The 24,998-nt window shown below is 40.5% G+C and overlaps 1 protein-coding gene across 1 annotated transcript; it reads left to right on the forward strand.

The window, feature by feature from the left end:
* Window positions 1–5,898: 5,898 nt before the first annotated feature.
* Window positions 5,899–22,258, forward strand: LOC115578217 (uncharacterized). Its single transcript, XM_030411085.1, has 9 exons — window positions 5,899–5,958; window positions 6,132–6,177; window positions 6,301–6,359; window positions 7,692–7,742; window positions 8,142–8,170; window positions 16,057–16,109; window positions 16,208–16,587; window positions 16,681–16,798; window positions 21,452–22,258. Exons 3-9 carry the CDS (start codon window positions 6,357–6,359, stop codon window positions 21,484–21,486), a joined length of 669 nt encoding a protein of 222 aa, XP_030266945.1. The 5' UTR covers window positions 5,899–5,958; window positions 6,132–6,177; window positions 6,301–6,356; the 3' UTR covers window positions 21,487–22,258.
* Window positions 22,259–24,998: the final 2,740 nt, after the last annotated feature.

Consider the following 24,998-nt stretch of genomic DNA (forward strand, 5'->3'; position numbering starts at 1 on the left):
TCAAGTGTTGCAGTATTTCTGCATTCACGTTAGTGTCTTTTAGTGTTTTCAGGGGCAATGTCTGACCTGTTGCTGGTGGAAACAGCTTTTATTTCTCAAGAGTTTAGCATCTGACATTGGTGTTGGTGCCCTTTGTGTGTCCACTGATACAATACAAGTAAATTATTTGTATTATTATTTGTAAAAGATTTCTTTCTTCATTCTGGAATGAGCAAACCAGTACTGTGACAATAGATAATGCATGATAGATACATGGATAATTGGATGATTGTATGCTAGTATTCATATTTTATTGTAACTGTCAATGACAGCACGATCTAGATAAGGATTGGGCTTCTCTTCCTTCATTCTGTTTTATTTAACTGACAGAATGGTGAGTAGCTGGCTTATGTTGCTTCCTTTGTCAAAATCATATGAATGCATTATTATGTCATTATCATTCAATTTAATTTCTGTTTTTGTTGCAATATGTTGTGCATTATTTCCAATTGCATCAGGCTACTGCAAATGGAAAAACAACAATGTAAGTAAACTGATTTACTCAACCACAGGTGGTTAACGCTTCATTCTGCTTCCTTTTCTTTTCTTTTCTCTTCTTTTCTTAATAATTAATATTGAGTTTTGTGCAAAGTACCCAAAAGACACACTTGAGTAAAAGTATAGATATTGTGTTAAAATATTGCTTTGGTAAAAATGAAAATCACCCATACAAATAGTGCTTGAGTAAAAGTTGAAAGTATCAATCATAAATGCTGCCAGTTATCAAACTTTATTTCGTGGCAGTATTTCACTTAAGTAGTAAAAGCAAATTATACATATATTTACATATATACTGTGTACACTATGGGTTGACCAGCCTGGCCGATTACTGGATCCAGAAATTCAGCATTTTTAAAATTTTCAGAATCAGTGGGGTTTTTTTGTTTTGTTTTGTTTTCGATTGCCAATTAGATTAAAAATTGGCCACTGTGCTGAAGCTGAAAGTGTAAGCAACTTGCTTAAAAATGAGAAAGAAATGAGAGAGCTAGTTCAGCAAACATCTCATCTCAGCACAGATGAGAACAGGCAGAAGGCTAAAAACAGTGTCTTGAAAGAGCTTAGTCATTATCTGAGCAAGGTGGAGTTTCAATGGAATAAAAAATTCTACATCCCAAGAGAAGAAGCAGGAGACCAGGAGAGAGGCAGAAGAAGTCAATGTGTCTGATCCATAATAACATGTCTAAGAAGGATAGGTATTGTAAAAAGTATTGTAAGAGAACACAAAAAAATTCTCGCCATGACCCTTAAGGGGATCTGTACTTTGATTAGTATTTTAAAAGTTATAACAGTTCTTTTTACAGTAACATGTAGCATTTGGTATTGGTGCTGTTGTTCTATGTTGTTGTTCTTTGTTTGCACTGAAGCTTCTTGGTAAATGTGATTTTATTGCACTGCATTCTGTGTATTTGGCTGGAATGACAATAAACCCTCTTGAATCTAGAATCTAAAATCTTCTTTTTCAATTGACACCTCTATTGAACGATCAGAGCCAATAGAATCGAGGTGTAGTCCCCAAATTCACGACAGTACCACTAATCCGCCAATCAAAGGAGGCAAATACATCGTGTGCGAAGACAAGGGCCCTACCTACTCCTGTCCTCCTGGAACTAAAACCTTGCCTGAACTTTCAGGAATTATTTCAAAGTGACACAGACACATTGGATTAGCTGGTGGAGACGATGTAATGCACTCAAACACAATTTATAATCACAAAACAGCGAGTGTAACACATAATTTATGATTATGTCCATATAAAGTGATGTTTATTTTTCCTCTTCTTCGGCTTCTGTTCCAGTGAGTTTTGGGCGTAGAGTGATGAGACTTATACCGTTGGAATCTGTAGAGTCTTAGCTTTCATATGACATGCATATGACATGCTGTACTGTTAGCATGAAGTAGCATAATCGCTAGCACTAATTTTGCGGACGTGCGCCGTTAGCATGTTTTTTTTTTACTTGCGCATTTAGTTGCTTGGTGTCGGAATTGTGTTTCGATTAGGTGAAAATCATGAGCTCAAATCATGGTTATCATGAGCTTTTAGCTGAGCTGCTTCCTGTTAAGTAGGTATGCTGCATGAATATGTTGCTACCTGGTTAGCATGCCCTTATATGATGTATGTTGCAATATGAGCAGCTGCCCCCGGTACCGGGGGCGCTCGGGTTGACTTTGGAATGCCCTGCATGAGGAGATAAGGCTTGCAGGATCGGTAAATTCTTTGAAATCACTTCCTAAATCTCACTTTTATAGACTTGCCTTTATGTGATGTGGCCCTTGTGTGACTATTTTTACTCTAACTGCCTTTGAGTCTTGTTTTTGTTTTATTTTATTTACTTTATTTATTATATTTCTGTTATTTCGCCTACTTTAATTTTATCTCTTTCATCTCACCTACTTTACCAATTTTGAATCATTACCCCTGTTATTTCAACCATTTCATGCGAGCGATTTTATCGTCCTTTGTAATTGCAAATTGTATTATTGCTTGTCTGTCAAAGCACTTTGTAAACTTTGTTTTTTAAAAGTGCAGAAGGGAAAGTAGAATCTGCAAGCAAAAAAATGTGCAACTCTTTACGGAAAACCCACAACGTTGTTCACACATAATGTGAGGTGTTTTCATTTCTCATGGAAACTTTTGACACAGGGGTATAGCAAGCTTTTGTGCAGGGAGTGGATGTGTTAACCACATCCTGACATGTAAATGTGACATCTGCTAACATACTGTCAACTTGGTAAATTTAATTTAACTTTAAATATGGACAACTGACTGCATGATATATGAATCAGAATCAGAAATACTTTATTGATCCCTGGTGAGAAATTGTAACCTTACAACTGCTCCCATTCAACGTCAAGAATATGCAGAAAGATAATAATAATAATAATAATAATAATAAACTATATATATGGTGCATATTCATGAAAGTAGCCTACTGCAACTGTACTTTTTTTTCACCATTAAATGTTATTGCATACAATATCATATTTTACAATGTTCTGTCATGGAGTACATCACTTCACTGCCGACAGAAAAGAAAGCAGCTAACTGTCAGTTGCAGCTTCTTATCTTGATCTGCAGTCTTTGTTAATTTTTTTATCATGATTGTTATTATTAGGACTTGGATTATCAAAAATCACTGAATCTATAAAAACGACATTGGTGCTTTTTATTCACACAGATGTCACAGTTACATGTCAGGATCTGGTTATTATGAACAGATGCAATATTTAACTGTCATTTATCATCACAGTAACAGCGTTACATACATTGGCAGCTGTAAACACTCATAAAAACATTATGATAATTCATCTTGTGGTTTCGTGCCGACCTGTATAATAAACATATACGGAGTAGTTAATGTTTATACCCTGCTGAAAAAACCAACATAGACCAGCACCAAACACAACATATGCTGGTCTTGCTGGTGAAAAGCCGCTAGCAAGACCGCTAGCAAGACCGGGGGCAACAGGGGCCAGTGCCCCGTAACTCTGAGTCTGGACCCCCTTGTGGCCCCCCTGACAGGGAGTCTGCATTAATAATACAATGACAGATTTCGTGCAATGATTTTGTTCTGAAGGGAAAGGCAGAAATAAAGTGTCTCAGCAGTTTACTACCCAATCAAAATTGCTGAAATTGTAAACACTGTTTTGTCTGAATGAGGGGTTTGTCCTTTTTTCCGGGTTGTATGTGCCCCCTTACAAAAAAGCCGGCCCCAACCTGGCCCCCCTACTAAAACTGGTCTAGATTAACGTATAACACTTTGTAGAAGGAGCTTTATAAAGTTCATTCCATTGACTTGTGGTAGTTAACGGGGCTGAGCTGTCGGCGCCGTATCGCAGCCGCGGGCCAAGCCGCTCAGTGAGGCGTCTATGTGTCTGTGTGGATCTGTGCCGGTGTCTACTATGAACTAGCTAGTACCCGCATCATCAGCACGAGCTGAACAATAAATCTAACAATGGAAAAGAGGCGGGACTTAAGGTAGAACAGCCAATCATCAACCGGTCACACTCAAAGCGGTGACATGTTTGAAGCAGCAACAGGAGAGGGAGGGGGAGAGGAGGCAGCCGCAGCGAGAGCAGACACAGAGCGGCCGGAGAAACTAAGCGACTCTAGTAAAGCGTTTGTTCAGAACTGCGGAAAAACTGCAGAAAAAACTGTTAAAACACCCACATCCTCCATGGTTGCGAGGCTCCTGCTTGACAGAACTGAAAGAAGTCTGTTGCATTTACGTGTACACTGGTCCCACAAATCATGCAAGAGAACCTTTGTTGTTGTTCCTGTTCTGTTCCAAACACCTCTGAGGGTATGTTTGTGTAACCTGCAGACAACCTGAAATCAAGTGCAATTTTGCATCTCAAGAGATTTTTGAATGTAATACACACAGCCTCCGTTTCTATGATGCACAGTATGTTGTAAACACATTTTAATCAATATTGTTGCTTAGATCATTCATCAAATCCTTTATAAAGATAGCAGTGAACTGTATATAAAACATTTTCCTTCGAGGGTTTGAACTAGTGTTCTAGTTCTATGGTTTAAATCATGTGAAGTGGCAGTATCACTTCTTTGTGTTTGGAAAATAGGGACGGATATGCCTAATAAAACTCTGTTTTCATGACTGAATAAACTGAGTAACAAAACTGATATTAAAGGACATCACAATTTCAAACTGTTTAACTTTGTTTATATGTGGCGGACCCGGCCACCTTTTTAGCTTCAAATGGTAATCTGGGAACCTTATTTTTGCCTGAAAACAACCTATTGTAAAATAAAAAAATAAAAAACCTGAGTTGAAATGTCTTTTTCAAAAATTAAATCGTGCCCCTTTAAGTTGCACTGCTCATGATGTAGCCAGGGCGGTCTGGAAAACCCAGCGTTGTGTTCTGGTGTGCAATCAGACGCAGGTTCATTCCTGTTTGAATTCAAAAAGAGCAAAATGTTGTCAAAGAGCTTCTCTCTTCTCAACAGCCTCTCCAGCTCAGTGCAGACTGACATAAGCACGAGGATAACCCTTAACATGTTAATAAAAGAAATGAGATATGACCAAATTTCAAATATTGCTCTTTCTCTTACATGAAATTCAATTACATTATACATCATTACATTAACAACCCAAAACTCAAAATGGACCATTACAGCATGTTTGTCAATGACCGACATAAGTAATTAAATAAATATTTCACACACAAAAAAAACCTACAAACACCTAACATGAAAAAAAGACGAGCTTAAACATGTAGAAGATAGTATGGCAGACAGCATCTTACACACACAGCAACGTGTTTAGCTATTTCAAACTCTCTAAACTCACTCTACAAGCAGAATATCAAACAGGAAAATACCTGGTCTAAATGCCCTAACGATATTAAGATTAACTAAACCGCTCTATGCACTTAAATCGGCATTTAAACTTCTTAATTTTAGTTTATGGACGAGCTGCCTTAAATGCACACCTCTCACAGTGCAGCTCACTGCAGAGCGACGAGAGACCGGAAACTACACAGTAGGTCCGCCAACGACCAGTAGAGGGCGCCATTACACAACTAATCAATACAGCACACTTAATGCCAAGAATGGTGAACTTGAAAATAGCACAAGAAATGAGGGATTTTTGGTGGGATTTACACATATGACATTAAAACACATATCAGAAACAAAAGCTACAAAGAGAATATCGTCTGTCATTTCTTCTGTCTGTTACAATGACACAGCATCAACACAAAGGCCACTGATTTCAGATAACGAAAAAAACACATGACTCAACTATAACTTCTACCGCTAGAGGGAGACAAAGGTCTTTATAAAAAAGTAACACAGTACGCGCGTGCAGTTTGAGGAGGTCTCAGGCGAGCCAGTAAATGTTGCCGGTTACGTCATATGACGCAGAAACATGGCCAACGAAGGTTAACATCGGGTTGATGGTAAGAAGCTTTTATCTAAAATCATGTATTGTGTCTCAAGTTTTGGCTGGGCTGTAATATCTCAGCCTATTTTAGGTAGTAAACTGTAGTTGCTGTCCATGAAGTGACAGAGCTATGACATGCAAAATCTGTTTCTCGTCTTTGTTACGACCACACCCTGACCTGACACAAAGTACACTGAAGGCGGAAGAACGACTTCCTGGTAAAAAACCAGTTTCTGTAAGTAGTTCGTTAAAAAACAAACAAAAAAAACGCCCATTCACATACAGATAAATATGTTGATAGTGGTTTTGTGGGCGAGGCTGTAATTCACCTTACCACTGGATCACCTATTCCCAACAGGTGACAGTTGAGCACACCTTCCTTGAGGACAACAACAGACTGTGTTTTCTTCAGCTATGGTAACTACTCTTGTTTAAATTGTGTTTAATAGCCTTTAAAGATTTAGCATTTTCTCAAACTTTTTATTTATATATTTGCAGTCTAAGTATCTGTTGAAACATTAATGGTGATAATTCAATATTAGTTTCATACAGTTTTTTGTCTATGTATCTTACTTAATATTCTTTGCAGATTACAGAAATATGTGATTATAGACTCTTTAACAGTCTGATGTAAAAGTGATTAAGATATATAAAACTTATATGTTGTTTGTAAAGACATTGAAAATATGTCAAGCAGCTACAGAAATGTAAGAAGCAAAAAATGGTTTTATAATTGCATAGATATATAGCTGTTGTGTGCATCAGTAAGTACAGCCTGAAATCGCAAATTGATCTGTGCATGCAAAGAATCTGTGTTGTCTCCTTTAACTTGTTTCATAACAGTGAAAAGAAAATGTTCAAAATACATATTTAGGTGTTTATTTTAGTTAATTCAGGACCTCTATATATCTATTACTACATGTTAACATACAATTAAACTAAATAAATACGTCTTAAGGTAAATAGTTACCTGGGAAATTTCATGTTTATATCTGTTAGTTGTATTGTTTTAAATATTTGTTTTACATTTACCATAGTGTCTTATTGTTTGTCTAAAATGTATGGGATTTTACTAAACAAATCCTCAAAGACTGTTCTCTCTTTTATCCTTTTCAATATTCTGCCGGTTTTTCAGTTAGCCTGACTTAAAAAGCATTTTGAGAGACATTAGTTTTAATATTGTGGCAGAGCTCATATAATCACAGGGTCACTTCACACAGGTGTTGCAGACTGGGAAGAGGCAAACAGTTTTTGACAGTGTGGCAGTGATTGCAAATGAAATGTTATGTTTTCTTTTTTCTGTGATTAACAAATGACCCATCACAGAGAAAGTGGTACTCTGTTGTATGGTATTGGACAGCCAACGTAATATATTGCCTTTATTTTTTCACGCGTCAGAACGAATCCATCTACAACTGTGGAGACTTTTTGAAAGGCAAAGGGTCACTACAAGCATTATATTCCTTTAAACATGGCAGAAATATTTTTTTATTAAATTACAGTATATTCTGATTTATGGAGTGAGATTTTCCTCTGTGCAAAACTTTGGCTTAATTTCTGTTCAGGAATTTTTTACAGAGCATTCATAGTTGTAAATATCATAAAATTCTGACTTGGAATTTGCTCTTCAAATTGTACATTTTGTTGTTAGGTGTACTCATCTCACGTCATCTGTTTCCTTTAAAGTTTACAGGTTTTTCTTTCTCCCATTTTGAAACTAAAAATGTCTCCGTTGATTTTAATTTGAAGGCTTGCTGTCAGTCTACACCTAAGACGGATGGAAGTCCCAGCGACAGAAAAGTAAGTAACTCCTGTTTGTTTTCAGTTATTTTCAGTGCTGTGAGCTAAAGAAAAAATTAATTGCTTTATTTATCAGTTAAATACTGAATAATATAAACACCTCGACCTCGCATAGCATGACTCCCTCTCAACAACCCCCCCAACCCACCCTAACCCTAACTCTACCCCCCCTAAAACAATAAATAAAATTGTATGCACTTGTTTGTATCATTAGCACTTCTATCATAGCACTTATGCACTTAAAGAATCTTTGACAAATAGCAGTTACGATACTCAGATGAGGGCTTGACAATTGCTTCTGTGCTTTGTCTTTGGACAAAAGTGTCTGCTAAATGCCCTAAATGTAAATGTAAATATGTGCTATATGCTAACAATACACATTTTGTTTTCTGATGACAGAGAGCCAGAATTGCTGATGGACCAGTGAAGTAAGAACTTATTTTTGTTATGTTCACAGAGGTCTTAAAGGGAAACTACTATTATCTTCCTTATTTTCTATCATGTATAATTTTACAATGATGGGTGATCATATTCAGTGTGGGCAAAGATTCAAATAGTAAGCAAAATATATGTAAATGTAATTCGGATAAGGATCGGTTAAGTTAAGGTTTCAGACTGCTTCATCTCATTTACCGGTCCTCTGCTGCAGGGAGACGCCCAGCCACCTACTCACACCGTCTATTCGTTCCAAGGCGATTTACAGCAGCTCTGACCAGAACTCTGATCTCAAACTAACAGCTAACTGCTGCTAATGCAGTGATTCTCAAACTGTGGGGCGGGGGGTGCGGTGAGGTGTTGGGGGGTGTGAGAGGCAGGGCGGGATGCAAAGGTCTATTTCCACTGGATACGTGTACGCAGAGGCGCCGCCAGGGATTTTGGGCCCCATGAAAAGAAATCTAATTGGGCCCTTGTATAGGCCGGTGAAATAATGTGATGCTGTTTTATATAAAACTATGCATTTTAATGATATGTTCGACTATCATTCCCATATGTGTGAAAAGAAAAACAAAGATCTTTAACCAGTTACAGCTACTTGGTTACTGCTCACTGTCTCCTTTGTAGGCATTGGATTTGGGGTGAAAAAGTACATGGGGCTAAATGATCATTGCGGTTTAATCCTCTGATTTCTAGAAAATATAAACACTTCTCTGCTTGTATTGAGAGTTGTATTGAGTCTGACAGTCTGCATGCAGCAGAAATGTTCTCCTCTGTTCCTACTGGAAAGCAGGAAGGTGAGAATCCCAAACTACTAACCAAACATTCTGTTTTAGTGAACTATATTTTTTATATATATATATATATATATATATATATATATATATATATATATATATATATATATATATATATATATATACATACATATATACATATATACACATACATATGCTCTTTTTATTTCAGAACTGTTTTTAATACATGAAAATCATTCTGAAATAAATATGGATTATAGGCTATTTTTATTTTATAGGGGGCTGACAGACAGCTGCTGCTGCTGATGATGATGCACTTGAAGTATCTGTCCGACTGACATGTTTATCTTAATTAAACTCTGCCTCATTTATCGCCATGATCTTAAAGTTGGAATTATTCTCCCCCTCAGTTCTTGGCTTTCTTGGCCTACTTTTAACCCTCTGAAAATGATGGTGGATCATCTGGAATTAACAAGGCCATCACAGGCTCAGTTTTTAAAATGTTTTGAAGCCATGAGCATCATACAAATGTTTTTACCGCTAGGTCTGCGACCTCAATGTGAAATGATTACTTGTAATGATAACTTTCAGTCAACACTTAATGAGGGATGAGATGAGGATGAGGAACCTGCTGCTGCTCAATATGAGAAACTAGATTCATGGCAGTCTGACTGCCATCCTGTATCTGCTTGGGCGCAGACGCTTTTCTGCTTGCTCTCGCTTCTGCTTGCTATCTTTTCCACTGTTATTATTTTTCTTCACTGAAAGATTACAGGCAGCAACTCCTGGATATTCACAAACCACTGGGACAACAATTAACTGACTGCTGCTGCCTTATTTCACTTTTTTTTTTTAATTTTCTTCCGAACTCCGTACTTTCAGAACGAGGCCTTCGAAGTAGCACAAGCCTATTAGCAGCTAAAGCCTATTAGCAGCTAAAGCCTATTAGCAGCTAAAGCTAACTAGCACCAAAATGCCTCTTGTTAACCTGAACCTTCAGAGCATCCTACAGAAAATTGCTGAGCTGGAAACCAAGATCCACCGGATAGAAGTAAATGTGGAAGTGAATGGACTATCTGGGAACAAAACTACTCTCCCATGGAATCAAAACAGCAGACAAGAGCCTGCTAACACACGGCTAATTAGCCCCGACAATGACTCGACAAAACAGGAGTTCAGGGGACTGGATAAAAAGCCCAGGAACAATCATCCCTGCTGGAATACTCTTGGAGCAAAGCCTAAAGATAAATCATTTTTGGGAGAACGAGTAACAGGCAGAGCCCAGCGTCCTGAGATCTGTGATGCAACTGGTTGGCCTGCACTGTCCTCTGAAAAGAGTGCCTCCTCAACGCCCGTACCAAAGCGGAAACAACCGTGGACAACGGTGAAAACAAAAAGTAAGAGCGTACCTACGCAAATAACAAAAATACAACTGGAGAACAGATTTGCTCCACTTTATCAAGACCGTGCAAGCTCTCCATCAATGAACAAGGAGAGTTATGAGACCAAATTCAAAAGTAAAAGACCACAGAAAGAGCTAATGACTGGACCACAAACACTGATTGTGGGTGATGTTGCTGTGAAGGAGGTACACAGCTTTTGCAGCAAGAAGAACACCAAAGTACTCTGTTTTACCAACGATATGGTCTCTGACGTCTCAGAAAAAATTCTGGACATTGTCGCTGAACATCCAACAGTGAAATCTCTCATCTTACACACAGGGGCCTGTGATGTTGTGAAACAACAATCTGAGGTATTGAAACAAGACTTCACTGATCTGTTGAACAAAGTCAGATCTCTCGATACTGTGGTGTTTGTCAGTGGCCCTCTACCAACTGTCCGTAGAGGTGATGAGAGATTCAGCAGGTTGTTGAACAGATGGCTCAAAGCTACATGTGCCCCTCAATCGGTGAACTTTATTGACAATTTTAACATTTTCTGGGAACGCAGACACCTCTTTAAGGCAGACGGATTCTGCCTTAACAAGTCAGGAGTAAGGTTGTTAACCTCCAACATATTCTACTCTGTGCACCACACACCAGTTCCTCCCTTCAAGGACACCAGGCAAAACAAACTAAAACAACTGATAAGACAGTCCTTGGAAGGAGAAGTACTTGTGCCTGAGATAAGCTTCGAACAGACAAGTCAGCTGTGCCAGGAGGAGGAGTCCTTGCTGCCATCTTCGCCCCGCAAGGAGGAGTCCCCTCCAGTCGCAACAAGAGGGAACATCCACTCTCCACCAACCCCAACCAACTCTCCGCCCTCTCCAGCCAGCCTCAGCCTCTCCCCCTCTTCCCCCCTCCTCGATTTCACGGATGAGATGAAAAAGCTGGTCAATGTTGGACTCAGACTCACACCCCGCCCAAATCTGCCACGCTTGAAACCACCATCGCCAAAACGTCATCGTGCCCCTCCGCCCCCTCTGAATAATCTTTGGCCTCTAACAGTCTGAAAACAGCGAAGTACATCCTGTCCATGCTGACAGTACAATTAACGCTTACTGATATGTGCCGGGTCCGGGCTACGAAATTGATATCACTACTGTTTTCCCCCGAGAAAAGCCAGGGCCCCTTGGAGTTCAGGCAGCCTCCTCAATTCCTGTGCTTACAGGTAATAGAAAAATTGTGAATTTGTTGAGAAACAGGAAATGCGGGACTAAATGTGCCAATCCATTCAATTTAGCGCCCATTCCTCGTCAGCCACTAACTGTCGCAAAAAACTGCACAGTTGGTTTTGATACTGTAACTGTAGCTCTATTAAACATCAGATCTCTGGCAGGAAAATCCTTTTTAATACATGACTTTATCATCAAACACAATCTTACTTTTATGTTTTTAACTGAAACTTGGTTAGACCAGGATAACAGTGCAGCTGTTCACATTGAATCAAGTCCTCCAAATTTCTCTTTCATAAGTGAAACTAGAATGCATAAAAAAGGAGGAGGTGTTAGTATTCTGTTTAATGAGTTACTCAAATGCAAGCAGATGTTTTATGGAAGTTTTACTTCTTTTGAATATGTTGCTCTTCAGGTAAACTCATCTTCTCGAGCTATATTTCTAAACATCTACAGGCCACCTAAATACTGCACATATTTCTTTGATGACCTTGTTGAGTTACTGTCTCTTATCTGCACTGACTTTGATTGTGTGTTAATTGTTGGTGACTTTAACATCCATGTCGACAAGCCTGAGGACAGATGGACTAAAGAACTGTGCTGTGTCCTTGATAACTTTGGACTCACTCAGCATGTGACACAGCCCACACACAACAGGGGCCACATCCTGGACTTAGTTATCTCAAAGGGTCTGAACATTTCTAAGGTTCTGGTATCTGATGTCGCTCTCTCTGACCATTACTGTGTTTTCTTTGAGAGTGATATATCAGTGCACACAAATGTTCAAACTCAGGTTGTCTCAAAGCGATACATCACTGAAAACACTGGTGACATATTCATTGATGCTTTCTTGTCCACACCACCCCTCTCTAGGTTCTCTGTCAATGACCTTGTACTTCATTTCAATTCCAAAATTCCAAATGTCATGAATGCCATTGCACCCACTAAAGTGAAGGTGGTCTCTGGTAAGAAAAAATCTCCTTGGAGAAACGCCACGCTTGTCAAGATGGAAAAAAAGGAATGTCGAAAAGCTGAGCGCAGGTGGCAAAAAACAAATCTCCAGGTTCATTTTGACATTTATAAAGAGAGACTTTACATTTTTAATTTAGAATTTAAAAAGTCAAGGCAGTCCTTCTTCTCAGACATTATCACCAAGAACAAAAATAATGCTCGTGCCTTGTTTGCTACTGTCGACAGGTTAACAAACCCTCCTGTGCCAGTAGCAGCTGAACATCTGTCTACCAGGGCCTGTAATGAATTTGCATCATTCTTCACTGCCAAAATTCAGAACATTAGACAAGCGGTCAGTGCCACTCTACCAGGTACTGGAGGTGTGTTGTCGTTTTGTCCACCTAAACCCAACTCTAATACCCTGACACAATTTGATCCAATTAATGACAAAAACCTGCAAGACATTATACAGCATTTGAAGTCTTCCTCCTGCAGCCTGGATATTTTACCAGCAGGGTTCTTCAAAAAAGTTTCAGACTGCATGATTCCAGACCTGCTACAGATTGTTAACACGTCTCTTCTCTCAGGTGTCTTCCCCCAAGCCATTAAGACAGCAGTCATTAAACCACTCCTGAAGAAGAGAACTCTAGACACATCAGTAATGAATAACTATAGGCCCATTTCAAACCTCCCAATTTTAAGTAAAATAATTGAAAAAGCTGTCTTTCAACAGCTGAACAATTACTTAATAATAAATGGCTGTTTTGATGTTTTCCAATCAGGATTTCGACCACATCACAGCACTGAGACGGCCCTCGTTAAGGTCTTCAACGACATTCATTCAAACACAGACAGCGGAAAAATCTCAGTCTTAGTATTACTGGATCTCAGTGCTGCGTTTGACACAGTCGACCATAATATACTACTGGACCGACTGGAAAACTGGGTTGGACTCTCTGGTACAACACTAAAGTGGTTTAAATCTTATCTAAATGAGAGAGATTACTTTGTGTCTATTGGTGACTACACATCTGAACGGATGAAAATGACAAGCGGAGTACCCCAGGGCTCCATTCTGGGGCCTCTACTATTCAACATTTACATGCTCCCTCTAGCTCAGATAATGGAAAACAATGAAATTTGCTACCATAGTTATGCAGATGACACACAAATTTATATAACCATATCACCAGGGGACTATAATCCCATACATACCCTGAGTAGATGCATTGAACAAATCAATGATTGGATGTGTCAGAATTTTCTTCAGTTAAACAAAGATAAGACTGAAATAATTGTTTTTGGATCCAAGGAAGAACGACTTAAAGTCTCTGCTCAGCTTCAGTCTGTAATGTTGAAAACTACAGACCAAGTCAGAAACCTTGGTGTGAATTATGGACTCAGACATGAATTTCAGCAGCCATATTAAGACAGTTACAAAGTCAGCCTACTATCACCTTAAGAATATATCCAGGATAAGAGGGCTTATGTGTCGGCAGGATTTGGAGAAACTTCTTCACGCATTTATCTTCAGCAGACTCGACTACTGTATTGACTCCCTAAAAACTCCATCAGACAGTTGCAGCTGATTCAGAACGCTGCTGCTCGAGTCCTAACAAGAACCAAAAAAGTAGATCACATCACTCCAGTTCTTAGATCTTTACACTGGCTTCCTGTCTATCAAAGAATAGATTTCAAAGTTCTGTTGTTGGTTTATAAAGCATTGAATGGTTTCGGGCCAAAATACATTTTTGATCTGCTGCCGTGTTATGAACCAACCAGACCTCTGAGATCGTCAGGTACCGGTCTGCTTTCAGTCCCCAGAGTCAGAAGTAAACATGGAGAAGCAGCTTTCAGTAACTATGCGCCACATATTTGGAACAAACTCCCTGAAAATTGCAGGTCTGCTCCAACACTCACCTCTTTTAAATCAAGACTTAAAACATTTCTTTTTGCCACTGCTTTTAACTGAAGCAATTCAAGTCTTTGAACTGCATTATTACTCTGACTCTACAGTCTTGTTTCTTTTAAAGCTTCTCTATTTTAGCCTACTTATTTTGATGTTTGTCTCTTAATGTTTTTACTGGTCTTAAAATGCTATTTTTATTTATTTTTCATTATTATTATTATTATTGTTGTATTTTTTAATGCAATTTTTAATGTCTTTTAAATGAAATGTTTATGTCTTTTCATGTAATTTGTGTGTGCCTGTAAAGCACTTTGAGTTGCCTTGTGTGTGAATTGTGCTATACAAATAAACTTGCCTTGCCTTGCCTTGCCTTCAATCTTTACAACTGCTGACATTAGCTTTCACTGTTCTTAAACTGTGTAAGCTGTGAACTGTGCTCACCTTTCTTCTGAAAGAAATGTGTGAGGAGTTGTATTCCCTCTCCTTGCTTTCTTTCCCTTTCTGCCCTTTCCTTTCATTTAAGGCTCCCTGGTTTTGCTTTCTTGGGGAAAGACATGTTGATGAGCAGCAGCCACTATGCTTGTTAAGCTGTTTGGAGACGCATCTTTGCACACCTGCAGCTGCAGGGGTGGACTGAACCACCCTGTATTGTGAGGGGTGAGCGAGGTCTCAGACAGCCTCTACTATTTTTTTTCATACAGAGTAAAGTCTCTCATCCGATTTATACTGCCAATTTTAAGTTAGTTATGACACTAATTAGTTAGAAATAAAATAATAAATAAAAACAACATTTTTATTTCAGGCCTTTCCAGGGCCCCCTCCCTCATTGGGGCCCTGGTAATCAGTCCCACTTTTCTCCCCAGTTCGACGCCCTTGAGTGTCTGCTGCATTGCGTCCGCCACGCCAGCAGAGCATATAGGTTTCACTTTCACTTTAAAAGTCTATGTGTTAACTTCCAGCAGGTCCGCTGCGTTGCGTATCTGCTCTGAACACCGACAGAAATGAGAAAAGACCTGTTTGTGTTTTATGCCTAAAAACTTTGGCAGGACATTTTGATAATCAGGTGATTGTATGCAGAATGCTGCAACTCATACAGTGGTTTATACAGATAAATAAACCTTAGTGTTCTCACAGCTGCACAGCTGACTGAGCTAACTAGCTAAGCAACAAGTAGAGCTATCTGTCCAACAGGAAACTCCGTAAACCACAAATAATTTTCTACATGAAATGTGATCCAGATTAACAAAATATCTTGTTTCTTAGAGGGGAAGAGCTGAAGGGCTGGACAAAGGGCCAGTATAAGAAAAAGGAGACAGTGAAAAAGACAGAAAGACCTCTCCTTGAGGTGCATTTTAGGGATTGGAATATCGTCCTTGATGGCAGAGGGGAAACAATTTCAGGTCAAGGAAGCACAGGGTATGCAAGGAAACATAAGAAGTATAAAGCAAAGCATACCACATTCACCTCTGGCTCCAAAAAAAGGTGATGGCAGTGATGCCAAACTTGAGGCTACAAAATGGCAGCCCACAAACTGATGGGTGACTGGAGCACATTGATTGAACTGCAGACTTTATTTGTGCAGAGAAAAATTACTCTGCTTGTGTAATCAAAGGCTTCAACATTATGCTCTTTCGTTCTACCATTCAGATTGCCAGGTCAGCTGTTTGATTCATTTCTTTCGCGGTGCAACGGAAAGACAGGTAGACTGCTAACATCTCTTCCTCACACATCATAAAACCTTGCTCTGTTAAGTATTTTTATGGTTTACTAAACTCCTCTCACATGATATGTGTTGCAGGTCAAGATTATCTTAAAGCAGTGTCAGACCTTGTGACCAAATACAAAGGCAAGACTACCGTCTTAAAGAAACCAGCTGGTGCCACAATGAAGACGGCAGGCCTTGATGACACCATTTATAAACACAAAGATAACGTGGTGAATGGGTGGGGAAATTTCTACCTTCTCTATGAAGCGAGCATGCAGGTTCTAGGTGTAGTGGAGGGGACCTCATGCCCGTGTGACCAGCTCGTTCTGATGACCTGTGAGGACAGAAAGATCTATGCCTACGATGGAGAGGAGCTGCATGTGGTGGCTTCAGATCTGAAGCAGCTGTGTGACAAGGGAATAATGTATCCAGCATCCAAGAGCTATTACAAAGGGGAGGCCTTCAAGGATATGGTGAGAAATCATTTGCAAGGCAAAAGCAAGACTTGGTTGATCATCTGTGGGCACTAATACCATTTTGTGTTTTATACTGTGTGTTGTATGTAGACCAAGGCGGACTGGGATAAAGTATGGAGCAGTCCTGTGGGCAAGAGGCTTGATGCAGAGCATCATGACCTGGTGATGAAACATAAATCCAGATTGCTAGAGATTCTTCATATCACAGGTGGGTATTTTTATATGTGCTGCAAGGCAGAGTCCTGCACGGGTCTTATTTTGCTAACCCGCACCCGCCCGTACCTGTCCTACTTAAAACCGCATCTGACCCGTTTCCCGACAGTAGCACAGATTACATTCCGCACCCGAGCCGACCCGCTATAAATTGATACCGACGCCCGACCCACACCCGAAGCAAAATTAGACTGACGCAATTTTAAAAAATGAAAGTAAGCCAGCCAGACTGGGGAATGAGAGTTCTGGGAGGGCACAAGCACGCATGAATCATGTGCTCATATCAAATATACCGTATTGACCCTAATATAGGATGACCCTGATTATAAGACGACCCCTCTTTTCAAGACTTATCTTCAGAAAAAGACTCTGATAACCAAAATTCGTTTCTCAATAACAAACTCACATACCCTCCTGTCAGTCTCTTGGAAGCGGCCGCTTAGAGGACCACGATAAGCTTTTCTCTTACTGTTAGCGTTTTCAGACGATCTTTTTGGACCCGCCATCTTCGGATGTTTCACTCCGTAACTCCATATTTCTTGGCTGGCTGACAGTTGTTTGGCACCTCCGCTGCATTTATCACCATTATCTTAAAATCAGCATCATAGCTCCGCCTCAGATGTCTGTTAACTTGCCACACTTGATCCACTCTGCTCCGTAAAATCGCCGCGTCTCTCCATGTTACATCTCCTGTCACTTCTTCTCCGCTGTGATTGACAGATAACCGCAGCCTCAGTGTCAGTGACGTCTCTACAATAAGCTGGCGCCCTCTGCCGTTGCGGTCGCGTAGTGACCCAGACAACTATCAGCACGTGTCAACGGTTAGACCCCGATTATAAGACGACCCCCCTTTTTCACATAATTTTCATTGAAAAAAACCTCGTCCTATATTCGGGTCAATACGGTACATGCTTATCATTTTGAAATGCAGGCATATTTTTGTAGATGTGTTTTTTTGCACCTGACGCCATGAAAATGACAATCGCAAAACCCGACCCGCGCTCTCCAGGCGTTCGACCCGATCCGCACCCGTGTCCGACACAGCACATTATTTTTCACCCGTTTGGTACCTGCGGGTACCCAAATCCGTGCAGGACTCTGCTGCAAGGTAAAGATTAAGGTCATATTTCAGCAGGCTCTCTCTGACACATCTCAGAATCTGAATCAGAATCAGAAATACTTTAATAATCCCAGAGGGAAATGATTTTTGTTACAAGCTCCAGATATACAAATAACATATTATACAAGCAACATCTATTGAGAGCAAAATATAAACATTAACATAAATATAAACATATATGTGTGTGTGTGTGTGTATATATATATATATATACACAAGATCAAATATACAGTTAAATAATGTGCAAGAAGTACAAAAAAGAAATGACTGTTTGAGTCAGGTTACAGAAGGAGGGGTGTCTGACTCTCTTAGGGAGGCGTTATAAAGTTTGATGACCACAGGCAGGAATGATTTCCTGTGTCGCTCAGTGGTGCATCTGGGTGAGAGGAGTCTTCCACTGAATGTGCTCCTCTGTTGGGCCAGTGTGTCATAGAGAGGGTGTGTGACATTATCCAAGATGGACTGAAGCTTGGACAGCATCCTCCTCTCTGCCATGATCTTTAGAGTGTCCAGTTCCTCCCCCACGACATCACCGGGCCTTCTGATCAGTTTGTTCAGTCTGTTGTTATCTGCGACTTTCAGCCCACTGCCCCAGCATGTGACAGCAAAGAAGATCACACTGGCCACAACAGACTCGTAGAACATCCTCAGCATAGTCCGGCAGATGTTAAAGGACCTCAGCCTCCCGAGGAAAAAGAGTTGACTTTGGCTGTTTTTGTAGACCGCCTCAGTATTTCTTGTCCAGTCCAGCTTATTATTAAAGTACACCCCCAGATATTTAATTCCTCCACAGTGTCCACAGGGACACCCTGGATGGAAACAGTGGTCACTGGTGTTTTCGCCCTCCTCAGATCCACTATGATCTCCTTTGTTTTTGTCACGTTGAGCTGCAGATGATTCCATTAACTCCAAGTGACAAAGTTGTCCACAACAGCCCTGTATTCATTCTCATCCCCCTTCTCGATGCAGCGACTATTGCTGAGTCATCAGAAAACTTCTGAAGGTGGCAGGACTCAGTGCAATAGTTGAAGTCTGAGGTGTATAGGGTGAAGAGGAAGGGAGAGAGGACAGTCCCCTGTGGGGCCCCAGTGTTGCTGACCACCCTGTCAGACAGACAGTTCTATAGGCGTACGTACTGTGGTCTGCCCATCAGGTAATCCACAATCCAGGACACGATGGGGGCATCAACCTGCATCGCGGCCATCTTCTCACCCAGTAGAGCTGGACGGATGGTGTTGAAAGCACTGGAGAAGTCAAAGAACATGACTCTCACAGTGCTCGCTGGCTTACCGCTGGCTGGTAGGGGAACTGTAGCGGATTAGTGAAGGACCTGACCATATGGCTTAGCTGCTCCAGGACGAGCCTCTCCAGGGTCTTCATGATGTGAGACGTCAGGGCCACCGGTCTGTAGTCCTGAGGGCCGCTAGGACGGGGCGTCTTTGGCACAGGAACAAGGCAGGACGTCTTCCACTGCACAGGGACCCTCTGGAGGTGCAGGCTCAGGTGCAGGTTGAATACTTGAAGTACTCCACACAGCTGGGGGGCACAGGCTTTAAGCACCCTGGGTAGAACACCGGTGGGACCAGAGCTTTGCCGGAGTGGAGTCTCATCAGTTGTCTTCTCACCAGGTCAGGCGTGCAGAACACTGTAGAGGTCCTCAGGTTGTGGAGGACATGATGCAGAGCAGGGGGTAGGGATGGAGTAGGTGCAAGGGCGTAGAATTGGGTAGGGACGCTAGGGACACGTCCTTACCAATATTCAACCGCTACTGTGTAGTCACTATCAATACAACCGCTGTCCGTAGTGTTCAGTCAATGATTACGGCACACAAAGGATTAAATGTCGGTCTCTGCTATAACTCCTGCCTCTAACCTAAATGTCGCTCCCTGATCGGCTGCCAGTTTCTCGCTAACTTGCATGTGATTGTCTGTCCCCGCTGTCACTCCTTCTGCTTTTAAAAGCTACATGTAACCTGCTAGTTGGACCGGACGAGAGGCAGTGCATGTTATCTGCAACTGCGAATGTAAGTTGTCAACATGTTCGGCATTTGTTCTTCCTGGGTCACGTCAGCAAGACAGATTTTAATATCAGTGGTGTCACATTACACATTTGTGTTTGTGTCTATTTGCGTGCGTGTACATGTGTGTGTGCGTATGTTCTGTATTGGATTTGAAGGATGTCAAAGAAAAGAAAACTGGAGACGTCTTTAGGAGTCAAAGTGTAAGTTACTTCAAGGGTGTATAGGTAAAGGCTCAACAATACAGATATTGAATAAAAGAGAATATTTAATGCCATAAAGATAGACTTTTTTAAAGTTATTTTTAATTCTTACTTTCATGTATTTGTGTAGAAGTGAGCAACGGTTTAAAAACACAAATGAAGAAACTTTGTGGTGGAAATACAATAAAACCTCATATTCTAGATGATCATGTGATTTTATTATTATGAAATATAATTAATTAAGATTAAATAATATTAATATTTAGTAAAAGCCTTATTGCTCAGGCAATAACTGTACCATCAAGCTCTATGATCATTGTATCCCTAATGTATCTGTTCATATGTCATGCATTAACATATTTTTGTAAGGTGACAGACAGCATAGAGGCTGGAGGAGGAGAGGCCAGAAAAGGTAAAGGAAGAGAGGCAGGAGGAGGTAGAGAAGGAGAGGCTGGAGCAGATGAAGGAAGATAGGTTGGAGGAGATGGAGGAGGAGAGGCCAGAGAAGGTAAAGGAAGAGAGGCAAGAGGAGGTAGAGAAGGAGAGGCTGGAGCAGATGAAGGAAGAGAGGCAGGAGGAGATGTAGGAGGAGTGAAAGAGAGGCTGGAAATTCACAGGTGAGGTTAAAATATATGATGGATATGTTAGTCATGAGATTCAGCACTGTGACAAATGTTAGTGTGATGATGATCTGGATAGCAGTGCTTCACCCATGTGGCTTTAAAACTCTTCGAAGTTGCCTCCTTGTCTTTCATTAGTTGCTTTAACCTATAACATCTGCATGATGTGAAATTATGATTGCTAATGTAAAAAAAACATCAACTTTCAGGAGTGCTGCCTTGGAGCAATTTTGTGTCCCCACCGATCTCAAAATCAAACCTACTCCTTTGAGTAGGTGGGTGCGAATTGAGGTGGAGGGGGGCAGACAAGGGGTCCGTAAGGAGGAGGGGGGGGGGGGGTAAAGTGGCAGTTGTTGTTGGGCAGCCAGCAGCAGTCTTGTGGGAGAGGGGCCGCAGTATCAAACCTATTGAAAAATAGGTTCAACTCATTGGCCCGGTCCATACGGCCATCCAACCCCATATTACCAGTCTTTTGGAACCCGGTGATGGTTCTCATGCCACTCCACACATCACCTCATGTTGTTTCACTTGAGGTTATTCTCCAGCTTTCTCCTGTAATTGTCTTTAGCCTCCCTGATGTTAAGTACCCCCTGCACTCTCCTCACCTCATCACATCTATAAGCTAATAATGATAAGTGGAGTTTGTAATAAACATCCAATCTGATACATCTCTTTGTTTTCTGAATAGAGTCTGCAAGAGGTCAACACTTGGAGTGCAGGTAGTCGAGTGGTTAGAGCGTAGCCACGAACGCATTGGACCCTGGTTCGAATCCTGCCGGAGGACCTGTACTGTATGTCATGAGCATACAGTATTCGCCAGCAAGTTTTGGGGCGTCCTATCATTCTCCAGTAAAAAGAGGAACTTTCACATATTTTTTGTTTACAGGAACCCTGTATGTATTATATACTTGAAATATTGCTTGTTTTATTTTCCTTTATTCTTTTTTCCTCCCCCCTCCCCTTCCCTCTTTCTCTTTTTTTCATATTATGATTGTGATTTACTTGTTTATGCATGATTGTCTTACTCAAATTTGTAAAACGATTTTCAATTTGAAATTAATTAAATTAATTTATGTTTATTCTTATAATATTCAATAATTGAATTTATAATTTTGGGATATTGCCAACGTGTCTGTCATTCTAAACTCCACCTAAACTACTGTATTACAGCATAATTTGGTGGGTAGGTGCCTGGGGCCGTATTCCTAAAGATTCTTATTGCAAAGAGTTGCTTCTAGTGGCCAAATTCTAAGAAAATTCTTAGAATCATGATGTTTTCTTAGAATTTCCCCTAAAAGTGAAGATTAGATCCTAGTAAAGATAAAAGCTATTCCTAAAGAATCCTAGATCTTAAGAGAGCTCCTAAGGTGAGATCTGTTACAGTTTTTCTCAATTGTTTACACACAAAAACTGGTACTTGAGACACAATGACCACAACATGTAACTCATGCACCAACCCCCTGAACCAATTCTGCTAAACTACAAGCACAATTCCTGCTTTACACTTAAATTGCAGTTCTAAAACACACTTTTTTCAAAACACTACACACAACTCTCTGCATTTGGCACAATTTTCATAAAGACAATCTCTTGTTTTCACCAGGAACACACTGTCATTCAAAATTCTATGTCAATTGCCCTACTATGTGTACTGACTCATCACATGGGCAAACACCTGGACACCCTACACAACACACTCATTCCACCAGAGCAGCTCAGGTACATTGTCAATTGGGACAACGTAAGTTTCCACTGGGCTGCTCTGGTTCGTAACTGGTTCACTGCCCAACCACGCTTTATCTCCCTCCATATTCTCCATTCCTCAATCCTATTGAGAATTATTTTTCTGCCTGGAGATAGAAAGTGTATGACCGAAATCCACAAATGCTTATACCCCTTCTCCAAGCTATGGAAGATGCATGTGGATGTATAGCAGTTGGTGCTTTTCATGGCTGGATTCACCATGCTAGGTGATATTTCTCTTGCTGCTTGGCCAGGGAGAACATGGCTTGTGATGTGGATGAGGTGCTGTGGCCAGACTGAAACAGAGGAGAGCATGCGGCACAGCGAAATGTTGCAAAATAAGTAACATGTTCACAAGGAGGGAAGGTCAGTCAAAAACGCTATAGCTTTCATTGCGTTTTTTTTCTTTTCATTACTGTAACTGTGTACAGTAAGTTCTTCTGTTGTTTTGTATGTAGACCGTATATTGTTGTATATGCACTTTGTGTTGGTTGGGATGTACACTGTGTACATTGTTTTTGTGGGAAAAATAAAATATATCTGTTACCGTGTATTTGTGTGTTCTGAGCATAAAAACAATATTCTCAAATATTTTACATCACACTTATGTATGTACTGACTGTAGTAAGTGTAACTGAACAAAAAAGCTAAGTCATTATGATGAATGAAGAAGGAGTGTTTTCCATTCATCATAGTGTTTTACACTGAGCACATCAGTGTTCAACTGGTTCTTATAAATGTCTATTCATTTGATGGTTTGTGTGTGTCATTTGAAAACAAAATACCATATTTTTTTTTTTAAGTATTTTTTTGGCCTTTATTGATAGTGCAGCTGAAGATATGACAGGAAACAAGGTGAGAGAGAGGGAGAGTGACATGCAGCAAAGGGACCAGGGTCGGGAGTCGAACCCAGGTCCACTGCAGAGCCTCGGCACATGGGACGTGCGCTCTTACCAACTGAGCTAAAGGGTCCCATTGTGTGTGTGATTTTTGATTTGTGTGTAGAGTTCTGAGAGCATGAGGCATGCTTTCAGAAAATGGCAGATGGACGAGGCCAGAGAGATATTCTCCAAAAACTGGATGACAGTGAATTAATGAAACGCTACAGATTGGATTGTGCAGGAATCATGTTTGTGGTTTATCTCATTAGAGATGCACTTACTTCTCCAACCCAACGCCACAATGCAATACCACCTGAAATGTAAGTCATCACAACACTGCTTCTTATAGGCGGGTCAGCAATCACAGACATTGATAAAAGCTGAGCCATTTTACCCTCGTTAATACCAAATTGAGTTGAAATGTAAGTTGAAAGTGCAAAAATTACCAGCATGGCAATTAATATAAGCAAATAAATATAACTATCACTATGTGAAATCTGTGCAAGTGGGCCTAAGTTTTCACACATTTTGTAGGATAATTTTAAAATATAGCTTACTATTCATTTAACAGATATTTTCTTTTATGTGAAAATGTGAGTTCTCTGAGAATGTTCTGGAATCACTCCTAAGCTAACCTAAGACTCCTTGCTAGGAATTTTTAGGTTAAGTTAGGAGCTCTCTAAGAGGATTCTCAGAATCTTTAGGAATACGGGCCCTGGACTCACTGGGGGTCGTGGTGGAGAGGAGGATGTGGACCAAGATTACTGACATCATGGACAATACCAACCACCCCCTCCACCACACCCTGATGGAGCAGAGCTCGAGGACTGAGTGCCACAGGAGGTCCTTCGTCCCTACGGCCATTAGGCTGTTCAACAATTCAGTAGTGGGCAGGGGCCGCTGACCTAGGCTCTGGTGCCAGGCCCAATCCACCCTCCCCTCCCTCACTTCTTTTATTCTTTTATTCACATTGTTATTCTTTTATTGATTGAATGGCTGTCTTGATTGAATGGCTGTCTTTTTTATGGTTGTGTGTATTATCTGTCTTTTAATGGTGTACGTATTATGTGTACTGAGAGCTATGGGATACATAGAATTTCCCTGAGGGGATGAATAAAGTATCTATCTATCCATCTGGTTTGTGTTTTATAATTGTTGAAGGATATTGATGCTTGTGTGGCTTCCCATTCTAATTGGAATGCGTCCACGTATGGTTTAGTAGCATACACCTGAATTGTCGCACACTGCCACCTTGCCATTCTCTTCTCTTTTCTTTGGTACTTTCTGTGGGTCATAAGTTATTTATCGAATGCTGACCTGCCATTGAGCTCTTACCTCAACCATCACTTGTCTTCACGTCTAATCTTAAACTTTTGTGGAACTGTACGGTGACCCGCCCCTGAAGCCTAATCTTAACCATAACTGACCTTCACGCCTAATCCTAAATCTCCTTCCAGTCATATGCTTCTGCTTATTGGTATGATGGGACTAACCCTCACATCTCTGGACCTGAGACCTAATCCTTAATTACATTATTAGTAATTGTGACCACTTCTATTTTCTTATCGTGATTCTCTGGGTTTATTTCTATTTTTTTCTCTAAATTGTTTT

This window comes from Sparus aurata, chromosome 3, assembly GCF_900880675.1.
Source record: "Sparus aurata chromosome 3, fSpaAur1.1, whole genome shotgun sequence".
Lineage (NCBI taxonomy): Eukaryota > Metazoa > Chordata > Actinopteri > Spariformes > Sparidae > Sparus > Sparus aurata.

Bases quoted from the DNA above. Each gene is read 5' to 3' on its own strand.
- LOC115578217 (XM_030411085.1), top strand. The intron at 16,588-16,680 runs GTGAGAAATCAT...TGTTGTATGTAG, and splicing joins GGGAGGCCTTCAAGGATATG to ACCAAGGCGGACTGGGATAA. The intron at 16,799-21,451 runs GTGGGTATTTTT...TTTTCTGAATAG, and splicing joins AGAGATTCTTCATATCACAG to AGTCTGCAAGAGGTCAACAC.